This window comes from Equus quagga, chromosome 11 (genome assembly GCF_021613505.1).
Source record: "Equus quagga isolate Etosha38 chromosome 11, UCLA_HA_Equagga_1.0, whole genome shotgun sequence".
NCBI lineage: Eukaryota > Metazoa > Chordata > Mammalia > Perissodactyla > Equidae > Equus > Equus quagga.
The window spans coordinates 43,430,398-43,446,458 of record NC_060277.1 but is presented as its reverse complement, the minus strand read 5'-3'; the positions used below and the strand labels follow the sequence as shown (position 1 = coordinate 43,446,458).

At 35.4% G+C, this 16,061-nt stretch overlaps 1 protein-coding gene across 1 annotated transcript in view; it reads right to left on the bottom strand.

The window, feature by feature from the left end:
* RARS2 (arginyl-tRNA synthetase 2, mitochondrial) overlaps positions 1-16,061 on the bottom strand; it is a 67,869-nt gene that overhangs the window by 34,059 nt on the left and 17,749 nt on the right. The window contains exons 2-6 of the mRNA XM_046676952.1: positions 15,334-15,407; positions 10,792-10,894; positions 9,252-9,335; positions 5,876-5,973; positions 227-282 (exon numbers count right to left, since the gene is read on the bottom strand). Coding sequence (XP_046532908.1) covers positions 227-282; positions 5,876-5,973; positions 9,252-9,335; positions 10,792-10,894; positions 15,334-15,407 — 415 coding nt within the window. The remainder of the gene's footprint in view (positions 1-226; positions 283-5,875; positions 5,974-9,251; positions 9,336-10,791; positions 10,895-15,333; positions 15,408-16,061) is intronic.

Sequence of the window (16,061 nt, the reverse complement as noted above, 5' to 3'; positions counted from 1 at the left end):
GACCAGTTTCTGAGTTAATCTCTTGGTTTAGAAACAAATTTCTTTGTTCCATTTCTAAATCAATTTTTCCCATTTCATGGAATAGTTAATCAGCATCAAGCTCATATATATTTCAAATATTTTGCTTTTTGTCCTTTTGTTATTTAAGCATTAAACCATTAGTTTGTATTATCAGGTACTGCCTCAAAGGCATGTTTAGTATTTTCATGAAACTAACACCACTTACCTATGATGGTAGAACGCAAATGTCCAACGTGAAATTTTTTGGCAACATTAGGTGAACTGCAAATAATTGCAAAAGTTATTTTTCTGTTCTCAGAACAAGAGTTCTAAAACGAACTAGGTCATGCCTCCATAGTTTAACACAAATGGGGACTAAGGCCTTTGGTAATTTAGGGCAAAGATAAGTTAAGTAGCAGAAATTCAGAGCAAAAATAAATTAGAACTCAGAAAGAATCATCCTTTGTGAAATTGATCCTGTGACTCACGAGGTAGTACCATACACAAAAGTGGCACATAACTTAGGAAGCAAACACATTTAAGGATTGATAAAAAGATGAAGAAATTCAGAGGTATTGTTTTGACACAAACAATGTAGATTACTGAGAATTAAGCTTAGCACACCAGTTCTCAAACCTTTTATCCTCTTAAAAATTATTGAAGACCCCAAAGAAATTTTGTTTATATGAGTAATATCTATCAATATTTACTATATCAGAAATTAAGATTGAAAATTTTAAAGTATTTATGTATAAAACTTCCCAGAACAACCAGAAATCTGATTCACCACTCCAAATTCTCAAGCAACACATTTATCACTCCCATGTGTGCTTGACAAGTTGTAATCGATAATTTAACAATAGCATATGCTTGTAGAGCACTCGCTATCTGACAAGCACAGCTTCACACAATTTACATGCATTAACTCACTGAGTGCTCAGAGGAGCTGTGAGGTAAGGTACTCTCATCTCTTATTTTACAGATGAGGGAAGTGACACAAGGAGAAGAGATAAGGAAGCAAATGTAGCAATACCTTGAGGACTCTTGAACCTGGGTGATGAGCATATAGGACTTAATCATACTGTTCTCTCTGTTTTGTGTATGTTTGAAAATTTCATAAGTTTCTCAACATTTAAAAAAGATATATTAACTTGAACACAGCAGGTTAAAAAGGTGGTATAAATAGAGCTTAAGTTTGGTCTGTGTGTCTCCAAAGCCTTGTTATATATCCTTTTTAAGGGAATTACAATTTAAAATCTTGATCCTACAGATACCTGTGCACAATTGAGAAATTATGAAACTATAAGGATGTTGATTTAACCATCATTTAGAAAGAAAATGAATGTTCTTCCATAGGATTAAAAAATAAGGAATCTTGCACTCCTACCCAACAGGGACTGGATTTACCCTTCTGCTTTAAACAACCAGAAAATCAGAAAAATATATGAAACACTAGTTTCATGAAACCAGACAACAGGACAGTGAAGGACTGTGATCCTTGAGAGAATCAGAGCAAACTAGGTGGCACCCAGGACCGCCTACTCACACACCTGTGGGACTTTTAGTGAAAGGAGAAAAGTCTATAGCATGAAATGTGTATATCAGTAAAGAAGAAAGCTCTCAAATCAAGAATCTAAGGTTCTCCTTTAAGAAACTAGACAGGGAGGAGCGAACTAAATCCAAAGTAAGCAGAATAAAAGGGAATAATAAAGATAAAAGCAAAAATCAACAAAATAGAAAAAAATGACAGAGAAACTGTTCCATATCCTAATTGTAGTGGTGGTTATGTGACTTACAAACTTTTGCCAAAACTCGCCAAATTATATGTTGAAATCTGGTGAACTGTATCGTATGTAATTATACCTCAATGAAGCTGATTAAAAAAAAATCTCCAGACATCAGAATACTATGAAACAATTAAAATAATAAGACAGCTCTGGATGTACTGATATTAAAGGAAAAGATATATTGTTTAGTGAAAAAAAGCAAGGAGTAGAACAAGGTACAGCCTGTGTGATCTGTTTATAAATGCACAGAATAGCTCTAGGTGTGTAAACAAGCAGCTGGCATTGGTGAATGCCCATTTGGAGAGAACTGGGAAACTGGCATGGCAAGGAAACTTCCTTTTCACTGAATATCCTTTTGCCATCTCTGAATTTCTAAAAACCACGTATCTATATTATCTGTTTTTTAAAAAAAGCTTTCACACAGCTTTTGCCTTTTTTCTCTAGGATTAGAACTGAATCTATCTAGGTCTTCACAAAATGTCCCTTGAAATCATCAATTTGCCTTTCTCTTGCACCACACTCCTACTGGGAAGGGCATACAAGGAGATGGAAAATACAAATACAATTCCTTTGGCAACCAAAGTAGCCACTATGAATTACAATTTGGACACTTGATTGGGGCTTTAAAAAAATTATTTCAGGGGCTGGCCCAGTGACGCAGCGGTTAAGTTCACACGTTCCGCTTTGGCGGCCTGGGGTTCACCCGTTCGGATCCCGGGTGCGGACATGGCACCGCTCATCAAACCATGCTGTGGTAGGCATCCCACATATAAAGTAGAGGAAGATGGGCATGGATATTAGCTCAGGGTCAGGCATCCTCAGCAAAAAGAGGAGGACTTGCAGCAGATGTTAGCTCAGGGATAATCTTCCTCAAAAAAAAAAAAAAAAGAAAAATTATTTCATATAATTTCTTCAATCTTGTAAGAAAAGACAGATATTTTTTACTCTAATTTTCCAGATAGAAAAAAGACTAGAGAACTAAATTCCCATCCATGATCACTGAATCAATTACTAAGTGAGAACTGGTCCCCTGATCTCCTAGTTTCCCATTTTACCAATCAGAGGTCCTCAATCTGTTTATGAGGAGAACACTTCACATCGGGGAACAGCAGTGGGTAGGGGAGTGTGCGCTGAGGAAAGAAGAGGAAAGGCTACCACTGCTGACTGTGCTCCTGCAGATTTGATCTGAACAAAACAGGAAAGGCTCACAGGAAAGGCAACAGGAGCAGCTTCCAGTCTTCCTTCACCTAGCAGGCAGAGTCCAGGTCCATGGTGGACAGTCACCTACCCTGTCACTCTATCACACTGCTCCCAGATCCCACAAAAGACATGCCAACCAGCACTGGGCATCAGGGAGGCAGTAAAGGTTAAGTGTGCGAGAGTCAGAGTTAGCTCTAGGACTCTGAGCAAGTTACTTGACCTGTTATCATCACCATCATCTCAATTTGGGGGCCCAGTTTCCTGAACACAGTGATTATATCTCTTGCTTTTGTGCGGAAAGCTGCCTGGTCTATTTCAGATACTATATATTTAAAAAATTTTCTTCTCTCACTTCTCTCATTTTCAGAAAAAATTCAAGAATGACGCTTTCTATCAATTTTGCCCCTGTCCCCCAACTGTGTGTCTCCACTTTGAAACCTCAGTGACAAGCACCACAGCATCTGGAAAACTTCTAAGGGAGGGAGCAGCTTCGGTCCCACAGATGGAAAATAACAGAGCAAAGATGGTTGCTGGGAAATGGACTCTGCCTCCCTCAGCATTCAGATGCTCATCTAAGTTCCAGCCTTCCTTAACTGCTTTAGAAAAAAGTTGAGAGAGGCAAATCCGTAAGCAAATAAACTCCCATACAAAAACCCTACTGAAGACGACTCAAATAGAACAGGTTATTTTTAGGCATTTCTTACAAGCATAAACAAAAAAGAGCATTGTATGGGGAAAAACACTTTGGACAAAAGCCAGAGAATCAATGAGTAAGGAAGACTGAGGTCTTGGTAGTTTGAGCTTGGTTGGGGAGGAAGGATGGTGAAGGTGAAGTGAAAATGGGGAGGAAGGTGTTAAAAGTGAGCAACTATTCAAGTTTCAAAAAACTCATGATGGCATTATGTCAAGGGTGAATGTATGGTAACAGATACTTTGCCACCCCCCTACTGATTTTCCTTTACTGCTCGTTAGGTAACAGCAAGGACTGTCAGAGTAATATGGAACTGAAGTGACTCCCCAGAGAAGAAGGGTATGTGTTCCACATCAAGTTAAAGACATAAATGAAAAGAATTAAAGATGGCCACAAATTGTTTGCCACTCTTGCCATGAAGAGATGTAGTCTATTTTCCCTCCTTTTTGAATCTGGCTGATCTTGTGACTTGCTTTACAAGCAGAAAGTGACAGAAGTGATGCTATGCCTGTTACATGACCAGATGCTTTTACTATCTTGGAGCCCTGAGCACCTTTGTAAAGAGGTCTGGCTACTCTGCTGGAGAGACAATGTTGGGGGAGAGAGAGATGCCTGGCCAGCCCTCAGGGGAGATGCCAGACAAGTAAATGCATCTCCTGGATTTGTAGCCCCAGTATAATCTCTAGATGACCCAAGCTGCATACGTGACCACAGTTAAGTAAAAGAACCATTGAGGTAAGCTCTCCCTGATTTCCTGATCTGTGGAGTCATGAACATTAAAATTGTTGTTTTAAGATACTAATCAGGAGTTGGCAAACTTTTTCTTAAAGAGTCAGATAGTAAATATTTTAGGTTTTCAGGCCATCCAATCTCTTATCTCGACTATTCAACTCAACTCTACTGTACGCCACTATAGTATGAAAGCAGCCACTGTGACAATATGTAAATGAAAGTGTAAGCCTGTGTTCCAATAAAACTGTATTTACAAAAACAGGTGGCAGACTGGGTTTTGCTCATAGCTGAAGTCTGCCAATTCCTGTATTAAGTTTTGGAGTGGCTTGTTATGCAAGAAGAGAGAACTAAAACGACAGGCAAGTTTCTTTGGGGGATGGATGGCCTTAGTGTAGCTAAGGAGTGTAGCTCCTCTCTGGTGTGAGGATGACTGCAGGAAGTCCCTTTCCTCTCTTTCATGCAACAAATATTTACACTAAACTTTACTTATCACGACTGAGGTGCACTGGCAGCCTAAGATTTATTCATATCTGTCTGCTCCATAGTAGCATTAGCTTACTCTGCAATCAGACCTTCTCATAAAAAGGTGAGTTTATGAGTCTTTTAGGGTTTGCTTTTGCTAAGATCACGAGCGAGTGGTAGAGACAGGACAAATGTGGAAGTCATAAAACCCATTCACATTCACCTCTGATTATCATAACTAACTTGTAACTTAATAAAAGTTATCATCATAAATTATAAGTTAGGAAACCTGAAATCACATTTCCTGTATCAATTTTTTGAAATCCTCCACAAAAATATATACTTAAGAAGACAAAAGACTCTAGCAAGTGCCATCCTTCTAAGTGGCAAACAGTTCATCAAGACTCTTCTCCAGCTTTTACGAAGGCAAATGCAATATTTCTGGTAATTTTCATGAGCTGTCAACCTGTCAGCTCTAGTCTGAAAGTGTTCCCTTTTCTCTTTTGGTTACCTAAAAACAGTTCAAATATTAAGACAGTGGTACTGACAGCACATCAGAAAGTTATTATGAAGACTATTTAGAGGCATATTAAAACTTCAAGCTATTTTTCTGGTAATTTTTAAAAATATCTATTACAAACACTACAATGCTTTGTTCTCTGGTAATCCCATTACTTTAACAATTCTTAATATGGCAGTAACCATTGTCTCTGCCTTGAGAGTCTAAGATAAAAAAGTAGTTTTTCCAAAAAGATAACTATTAAATACTTGATTAAAAAAAGAAAAAAACCCCAAAAGAATCACTAGACATTTTTTTGATTGGAGTCCAAACACTTTTCTTTGTGGTTTAATGATCAATTCACTGTGATTTTAAGAAAATAATATAATCTCACTGGTTTTCAATGTTTCCTCGTGCAATTTTGTGAGACCGCAGGTGCCAATGGTAAAATACTCCCTGCCCAGCCAGCTGATTACCCAACACAGAAGATGGGCAGGCACTCACCTGAACTCAACCACAATCTTCTTCTGGGGAACATCAGAGAAAAGTTCACTTTTTAATCCGTATTTTGGGCCATCTTCAATTACTTGTTGTAGCACTGTCTGAAAATAAAAGGTGTGGGATTTAATGATAGAAAAAAATTGCAATTTTCTTAATCATTTTGTTACTAGAAACTAAATATTCCTAATTTGCTCATTCTAATTTATGGACATATCAGTCTGTAGCACAGGAGAGATTCTGCGAGGGAAAAGGGAAATCCTAGGAACTCCTAGGTTTCTGACTTGGTTATCAGCTAAGTGAGTGGGAGCGAAGTTCATGGAAATGGAGAATGTAGAAGATAGAGGAGCTTTTAACTATAGAATGTCAGTGAGCTAGTAAAGTTCCCTGATAGTCCAACACGTGAATAAGCTAGAGACCCATCTATTCATCAACATGTATGTTTAAATGTAAGACGTGCTCAGTAATGTAAATATAGCTGTAACAGAGTTTATAATCAGAAATTAAATGTTTCAAAGGTTTCACATTTTGGAACGTTAGCAAATTAATGAACATTCCATTTGGCTGGTACTTTCTGTTTGTCTATGACCATCACATTTTCTATGGATGATTTCTGTCACTTTAACTCTATTTTGGTTGATATTTCTCTACAGCTCTCAATCAGGACTTCGAAGGAAGCTACCATTATCTATCTGCCTAGTTAATTCTTTGGCCAACAGCTGAAAAGTGCTTAATCATTCATTCTTTCGATGTGTTCAGCCAATTGGCACTACTTGTAACCTGAATGCTTGCACTGCCTATTGATATAAACTCAATCAGTGAAATAACGACCAGAATTAGAGCCATTTAAATTAGTGTTTCTTTTTCTTTTTTCTTATTTGGTAGAGCATGCAAAGTTGAATTTGGCAAATAAAAAATGCATGTGTGCATGTGAAATAAAAATGATGTTATCCATTGTGTACTTCTAAGGCACACAAAAAACTCGATTTTGTTTGCCTTTTTCCCATTTGGTTAAACTCATATTTTCTCTTTTTTCTCCCGCTAAATAAACTATTACTTGAAGTTACAGTTTCTCTTGAAAGTCATCTGTAAGCTGGTGACAGGTAGAAATTTGGTACCAAAATCAGTTCTTCACAACATATGAATTCACTGTATCTCCTTCTAGCTTTGAAAAATGTGTTCTCTAGTCCAGAGATTTGGCAGTTCCCACCGCCTCTAATTTCACATTCCAGCCTCCTACCTTTGAGGATGATTTATATGAAGACACTTTAAGCCACTATTAGTGATCCAGACTTAAGCTAACATTTAATCATCTCTGGTGCTGCCAGTGCTAATAATTTAATTGCAATGAATGAATAGATATATTTTATGCAAGGCTAATTTTGTACATGTGTAAGCAATGACACATTCATAATTCTCTGAGGAATAAGTTTTAGACATAGATCATTGACTACATTTCAATCTTGATAACTTTAAAATGTAAAAAAAAAAAAAAAAAAAAAGGCTTTATAATGGTCCTAAGAAGGGCTGAATTTTTTTCCTGATGTGATCTGAAAAATTCATTAAATATGCAAATGACCCCTGGTTAAGGCCTGAAAATAATGAAGCCAGATGTAGAAGAAATTAGGTTTTGAGCAAACAAGCATTATCATAAAAAAATTATAACACAGGCACATTCAATACTTCTTTTTCAGACTATGGGTATTCCTTGTTCTAGGATGTATCTTTACTGTGACACTGAGCAGGGCTACTGTGAGCAATCTGTTGTTCCTCTGATGAAAATCACACTAAGATCCACATCCTCAAAGCTGCAATGAAGGGAGAATTTCCATGAGAGCAAAAGTAGCTGAATCTCAAAGCCATGCTTCCTGTTCCTTCGTTGTCAATTGAGAAGGATTTAGCAATATTTTTAATAAGTGAGCTAGTGGGCATCCTTAAACTGGAGAAAATCTCATAGTATGTTAATTGTAATAAAGCATGAAAATTCATGGCCATTGAAATTTTACATTATTAAGTAAATATATGCCTTGCCTTGAAATGTAAACCACATCTCTTTCAGCTAAGCTGACTGTAAAGGCAAACCCCATGTACTATAGCACATTTTCCCATCTCTGGGAAAACAAAACAAGTAAAATACTGCTGCCTATCAAATGACCTAAAGTTTGAAGGGTTCTTTGGCGAGCTGCATTTTTACTTTCATAAAAATTAAGACAGCAACTGGAAGAATGAATTATTTATTTAAAAATGATAAATTAGACTCACTGGTTTGCTAAGTTGAACATGAAATGTTACCAGGAACCCAGCAGGTTGTAGACACTTTTTAACAAGCTCAAAACAAATTTCCTTCTTGTCCTTGTGACTGATTTTAGTTAACTAGCTTACCTTGAAGTAAGAATGAAAAAAAGATAAAAGAAAAAGGTTCAAAGATTTAGAGACAAGCATGAAACACTAACTTTCCTTCAGAATAATTATAGGGCTGATGGGCTATATAACCCTGATAAGAAACCATATTATTACAAATTTTGGTTTTATAGTTATTTTCAATTCAAGACTGCAGCATTTACTAAGCCTGACCAACCCAACACTGGTGTATATTTCTTTTTCTAAAAAATAATAGACCAAAGCATGCATTATGATAAATTTTAAATTTTAATTGAGATGAAAGTCTCAACAAAAGGTCTCATACCACACTGCCTTTCCAGGATGACCTGTTCTCTATGGTCTCTCTCAAGTGAGACCCTATTCCTCGAGGAGATTTCCCTCTAGGCCATTCTGATTTCTCCATCTCTGATCTTTCTTATGCATGTTATATCAATCACCTTTTGTTGTTTTAATATTTATTGTTTTATTAAAAGAAGAAGCTGTCTTATGGTTTCTTCCGTAAAAATCTTATGTTCCCAACAGGTTATAGGCTACCACAGAGCATAAACCAGCAGTACCCTTTTTGTATTCAATACAGAGTCCATTAATTCATTCAACAGTGGTTATCTCGCACCCACTGTCTGCCAGGCACTGTCCTAGGAATTGAGGATCTGATAGTGAGAAAAACAGATGCTATGAGCCCTAACGGAAAATAGAGTTTAAAGGGCAACAGGCATTAATCAAATAAAAAGAATGTAAAATGGCAACTATGATAACTTCTGCAAAGGAGAGATACACAGTGCTATGAGAACAGATAAATGAAGGAGTGAGAAAGGCACTGCCCAGGAAATACCAAGATTTGAAGATAAGCAGGAGTGGGTGGCACTCCAGGCAGAGGGATCAGAATGTGCAGAGGTGGTGAGGTAAGAGGAGGAACAATAAGCTTAAGAACTGGAGGAAACCACTGTAACTAAAGCAGAGTGTGTGAAGGTACAGTAGCTAGAACATAACTCATTCTTACCTTTGTTAATAGTTCTCTGTTTATTTTGAAATTTACAGTCCCTTGACCAGTACTGATTTCACTCACCACTGTATCACATTTTAGCTGAAAAGACAACAAATGAAGTAAAATAGGTAAGTTATAAAATAGGCCCAATGAGATTTGTAGTTCTAACACTATCGAATTGGCTTCCAAAGGCAGCAGGTGTGTCATCTCTCACAGTCATTATATCTGAACCCAGGCCTTAGCCAGTCTCTTCAGTTCCATCATTCTATTTGGCTAAACAGGTTTTCTTCTTTTCCTGACTAGAACTCTATTCCGTATTCAGAGTCTCTCTCTCTTGCTCTTTCCCATTCTCTCACTTCAAATTCTCCATCTAACATGGAAGAAAGAGAGCAACACCTTACCCCACCCTAGGGACCCTGATGTGCAATGAACTCTTTTTATTTCACCTACCTTTCAAGAGAGCGACAGAACATGACATTCTATCAGGGCCTAAGCTAAAAAACTTGCACCAATACATAAAATTTAAATAATTTAAATACTTTGTCTTTAAGGAATATGCTTTAAATTTTTAATCAACTAGATATTCAAAGCACCTGATATACCCATGGAACTTGAAAAGATATCTGCTGTCACTCAAGAGACAGTAGTCTTTATTTGTGAGAACTCATAGAAGATGGAGGGAAAGAGAATAAATATTGTAATTAGGATAATTCTACACTTGGTGTACTTCCTGATAAAAATCTGGGATGATTTTGTGATCAAATAAATATTTATTCAGCTACCAAAGTTCCTTTATGATATTCATTCTTTTTTTTAATGTTATGTGTTTTTTAAAAATTATTTTATTGAGGTTATATTGGCTTATAATATTGTGTACATACTCATTTTTAAACATCTTTTTCTACGATAATGACTTTCATTGTTCCACTTCTTCAGTGTGCCCAGACACCTCCTCTGTGTCACATGTAATAATCCTATTAAAACAAAACCTTGTCCAACACCTGCCTTTTCCAATAGTATTACAGTAATACTTTGGATTTGGTCATTCTCTACAATCCTTTCAATTCCTCTTTTAGATACCAAACCCATCAGAGAAATTAGAAATGAAAGAGGTTTATTAAATCATCTAACCACTTCTTCTCTGTAATCATGGTTCTATTTACATCTAATCATTTCTTCTCATATTTTAATGTTCATCTTCTCAGAAACTCATTTCAAAAACTGCAACCCACTGCTCTAATTTATCAAGCTTGTTCTCCTAAATTCAGAAGTCCATCCAGCTTCAATCTGTAAATTTAATTAACACTTCAGTCCCCCATAAGTAGTTAATCAAAAAATTTGAACAATGTCAGCTCAAGAGGAATGCTTTACAACTAATTGTAAAAAGCATCCTAACCTTACAGTACACAGCTAAAATGAATTTGTATTTTCCAAGGTGCCTTGAACAAAGAAACACTATTAAATTCATTATTATGGCTGCGATAGCCTGCTGAGTGTTTTTTCCTTTAAAATAACACATTTATTATAATGTCAAAAAGAGACAGTGCTGAAGTACCTTCTCTGCCAGTCTCGTGGCTTGAACTTGCATATCTGGTCTTGAATGGCCATTGTTGTTTTCCAATAGAGAATCCACAGAAAGCTGAAAATCAGCTACTTCTCTAAAGAGACATTGAAATAGAAAAAGGTTATTGTCACCTTAAAAAACATTACTAGTGTAACCAAAAAAAGACTGATCACTTTGGGTTCTCCACACTGACACAATTTTATCAGAAGAAGGTGTTACACTTTCAAAATATAAGGCAAAGAAATTGGAAATATCATCTTGTATTTATTTAGAACTTTATCTTGTATCATCTTAGAAAATTCCTCCTCTTCTATTACCTAGATGTAGCTATATAATATCTCTGTGACAAATAGAGAGCAACCACCTTATTTTGTAGATGTGAAAATTGACATCTGGAAAGTTCATTGTCTCCTCTAAAATCTTACTCTAACTAATACGCAGACTCAGAAAAAAGTGCAGGTTTCTTCCTCCACTATTCCAAATGCTGGCTTCTTTTAAGTCCCTCCATTGAGCTCCAAACGACCAAAGCAAAAATATTTTTTAAATGTTGTAATCTGAGTTTCAACATGAGAAAAAGAAGAATATTATTCTTGACAGTCAGTAGTTGATTAAAGTGACAGACATTGCCATTCGTCCTTTTCACTGGGTTAGTGGTGAAACAATGCAAAAACTAAGAAACCAAGAAACAAACACAAAGCAACTGATTAGTGAAAATAATCATTTGCCTCATGAAAGCAGTTACCTCTAGGCACAGATAGCAGGGAGTGGAATCAAAGAAGTATATACAAGTGGCTTCAACAGTATCTACAATGTTTGATTTCTAAAAACAAAAATCAAGAGTGCCCCCCAACCCCTGCCACAATAAAAGACAAAGTAAATTTGGAAAACAGTTAAGACTTGTCATGTTAGAAAGTGAGCACAAGTGTTCATTATATTATTCTCTATGAATTTTTCTGTAGTTTGAAATAGTTCAGGGTATAAAAAAATTTTAATCAATATACAAACATCTACACAATTACCCACACTGAACGTCTTCTGATGTTTAACAGGGAACTAGAGAATGTGACTCTATGTGCAGAGTAAGTGGTTGAATCATTGTCTGCCTAGCCCATCTGTCTCTGACACAAAAGACCACATTTTGGAGAGGCACAAATGATTTTCTTCTTACCACTTTTGGAATTCAGGGACATGCCTAAAAAATCCTGTGTGACTTCTGATTAACATCACATTAAAGAACCCAGTCAACAATGACCATTAAGAATTTTCCTGAGCCTTAATCCATTATCCATGCAGCCTAATGTGAATTACAGTTACCAACCCAAACTCATCTAGTGAATATTTGAGCTGTAACAGCAGACCCAAGTTCATCTATCAATCAGTGTCTGTGTGATCTTGAGCACGTTGCTTAATCTCTCTGCTACCTCAGTAAAGTGGTGATGATAATGGCACCTACTTCCCAGTGTTCCTAAGAAATTAAGTCCTGGTGAAATAATACTAATTCCAGTTCTGATGTTAAATAAAAATATTAAGTAGTACCAGTACTGAGCCTGTAGTTCTTCATATATTGGCTTGCTTGGGGAACTATACTGTTTCTTTTCTAAGACTATTCTCTAATTATTAAATGACAATTCAATTTTCTAAAGATTAAACTTCAATTGTGGAAACTCATATGATGTTTGAATGTATTGTATTTATTCTTACCAAAAGAATCTGATAGCTTAGTTAAGTATTTGTGCCAATAATGTGGGAAATTGAACAGTTTAACAAAATGGGAATAATACACAAAGCAGAACAGGAATAAACACACAAAGATTTTTTAAAAGTAAGTAATAAGAACCATGATAATATTATTAATTGAAATTATATAGAGTGAATGTACCAAAGATTAAATTATGATTTGCAATATATAGCTAGGATACTTTAAAAAAGATTTAATATGACCATAAACCTACAGGATGGCTCTCAAACATCCAGGAAACACAAAGAGGTCACATGATATTCTGTAGATAGTTTGATAATTTTATTCTAGACGTGAATAATGAACTAATTTAACTCAATTTAAAAATTTTATTATCTCATTAGAATCACAAATATTTCCAATTAGTTCAGTGGTAGAAGGACAAATTAAAAAATCATCCTTTTGGTCTATTAACAATGATTAACACCAACGTATTAAACTAGGAATATTTAAAACATGAATTCTGAAATTATGTGAAGGGTTACTTGCCAGTAAGAAAGACCCAAAAGAGAAGTAAATGCTTCAGGGAGGTGGGAAAGGATCAACCAGACTTGACCTATTTCCCAGTTTTCCCTTTAGGGAGCTTTTAATTATATACCCACAAGAAACTCTTGCTTTGCCTATTTAACGAGGTAATTACTGAATGTGAATACATTTAAAGTCAGAACTGAAAACAATCTAAATGTCCATCAACAGGGGAGTGTTAGACTATTATTAAGCCATTATTACAAGTGATATTTGCAAAAAGAGAATGATGTCAAGGGAAAAGGGTTCAAAAATTATGCATACAGTAGTTGTATAGCTACTTTTTTTTAAAGGCTGCAAGACATATTCAAAGAGAAAATATAAAAAATACACCAACTTGCTAACATCACCTGTCTTACTGTAGTAAGACTTTCGGGGTTTTTTCTTCTTCTGTATTTTCCTGAATTTCCTTAAGGAGATTATCTGTTTTGCTTTTGTGATAGAAAAACAAATTAATTTTAAAAAAATCTTTTAAAAAGACGTAATATCTAGACCATGAAAAGAAGTAATTGTCAAAATAATCCAGTGTGAGAGACAGGGGATAGGGTTCTAGATGAAACAATTGGCTGTGTGCCAATGATAGTGAGTGATGGGCACATAGGGGTTCATTAAACTATTCTACTTTCACATTGTTTACAATTTTAAAAAATAAATTAAAAAAGCAATAGCTACTTTCCCACTATTTCTGAGGAGTAGTTGTGGTGTCAGTGAAATCCAGAGGCTTTAGTACTACTGGCTTATAACAAAGTTATTAATCCTGTCTACTACAATCAATATTATATAGGAATTTCAACATAGTTGAAAACAGAATTGAGAGAATTATGAGATCTGAGCAAATTGATGCATATTACATTAAATAAACCACATTAACAAAAATAATGTTGCTTAACTCTCCTAGTACTTGATAGCATTCTAGAATAAAGTTAGAAATATAGAACAGTTAGGCTTAGTTTTAGTAATGTAAAGGATACCTGGGTTGATTATGGCAAAATAGCACAGCTTCCCTTTGTTTTAAGTAAGTTTAATATGCAGAATTTTAGACTTATAGCCTGGAAAAATTGAGGCCCTTCCCAATATCAATTTTCTATAAATAAAAGTCTTCGTTTTCAGATTGTTAAAGTGGAGCTGCCCAAAGGAGCTCCAGGGGGGTAAAGGAAATCCTATTCAAAAGGTGGGCCAAGAAAGTTTAGCTTATTAAAGGCCTTTGAAATATAAAATAAAAACTGAGACATTCCATTATGCAAAATGTCATTTACAGATTTTATGAAATAGGTAACTGGTTTGGAACATTACATCAATTTACATATAATTATGAGGTCCCCTTGGTCAGGGGTTGCCTCTCTCCTGGAACTCGATGTAGAGGAAGTCACAGCAGGCCATTTTACAGGTGCTCTCTTTTAAGGCCATATGTAGCCTTTCTCTTTCTTTTCTATTTCTCTCTTTGTCCTAATCTGGGAACAAGAATATTCATCCTACTCTATCTTAAAGGCCTGAGAACGTTAAGGGGACAAAATGATGTAAGGACATAATGGTACTGATAATTATATCTTTACATCTTTCTAAAGCTTAGGGCTTAAATGCCTATTATCTAGCTAATTTTTGTCACTAATAATTGACTGAGAGGGTATTTTATCCAAGTATTGAAGTTTTCTATCAAAATGATAAACAAGTATCAATTAGGATGACCAAACTCACAAAGAGACGGATATTTCCCTACAAACAAGAAAGCAACGACGGATTGTAGGTAGTCCTAACCAATAGTTTTCTATCACAGGGACACCTCAAATGGAGACTCAAAAAACAACAACAAAATGACAAGCCCAAACACAAACAATCTAGCAGGTAAATATGGTACAACAGTATTCAAGCGTCAGAAGAGTGAAGGCATCTTTAAGATGCCCTCAAAAACTCTGAGGTTCTAACCATGATCTTAGTTCGCTCATTTCTTGAACAGAATTAAATTTGAACCTCATTCCTAATTTTTCTTAAAGATTTTGCTATAATTATAGTTATTAGCATACACAAACACCAAAACATAAGAATAACATAATTCTTATGTTAATATAATATAATATATAATCTGCCATGTCAGAGCACCTAACAGACAGACTCTAAATATTTAAGTCAATAGGAACAATAGGTTGAATATAATGACTCATACCTTATGGTTAATTTCAAAGACTATCCTATAAATTGAAGTACAACAAATTATTTTTTATATTGACAAAGCCAGAAGCATTTTAGACAGTTATAAATATACTATACTTAACTCTTTTTTTGAAATTGGAACTGCAGATATTGATTTGATCAAATTTTCTGGAGGAAGATCCAACACTCTGGAAAGCTAAAAATCAAAAAGAACAAAATACGGCAAGATTGTTAATACATTTGTTCAGATTCAATGGAATCCTACTTAGCGATAAAGAGAATAAACTATTGATAACACAATGAGCCTCAAATGCATTATGCTAAGTGACAGAAGCTAGACACAATTTAGGATTCAATTTATTTGACATTCAAGAAAACCCAAAACTGTAAAGACGAAGAATAGATCAGTGGTAGTCAAAAGTTGAGGGTGAGGAGAGAGTTTGACCATAAAGTAGCAAACAAAATTGTTTATCAAAAAGGATGAATTTTATATTTGTAAATTTAAAAAATTTTTTTATAAAAAGAGAGAGGATGAACCCCTGAGGGACCAAAGATAACACATTTTTTATTCATTCAAAAAGTATTTATTGTGTACCTACTTTGTGCCAGGCATTGTTTTAGGTGTTGGAGATACAGCAGCAAATAAAAGACACAAAAACCTCATGGGACTTAAAAACAAACAAGCAAGCAAAGAAACAATGGGGGAACAATTTGATCCCCAAGTCCTATCAGAGATTTATTCATCAGAACAGCAGGGTTGGAGGCACTTATATTTTTAGAAAGCTCCTTGAATGATTGTAATACACAGCCAAAGATGTAAACTACTGCTCGCATCAGAAACTCGCGGTTA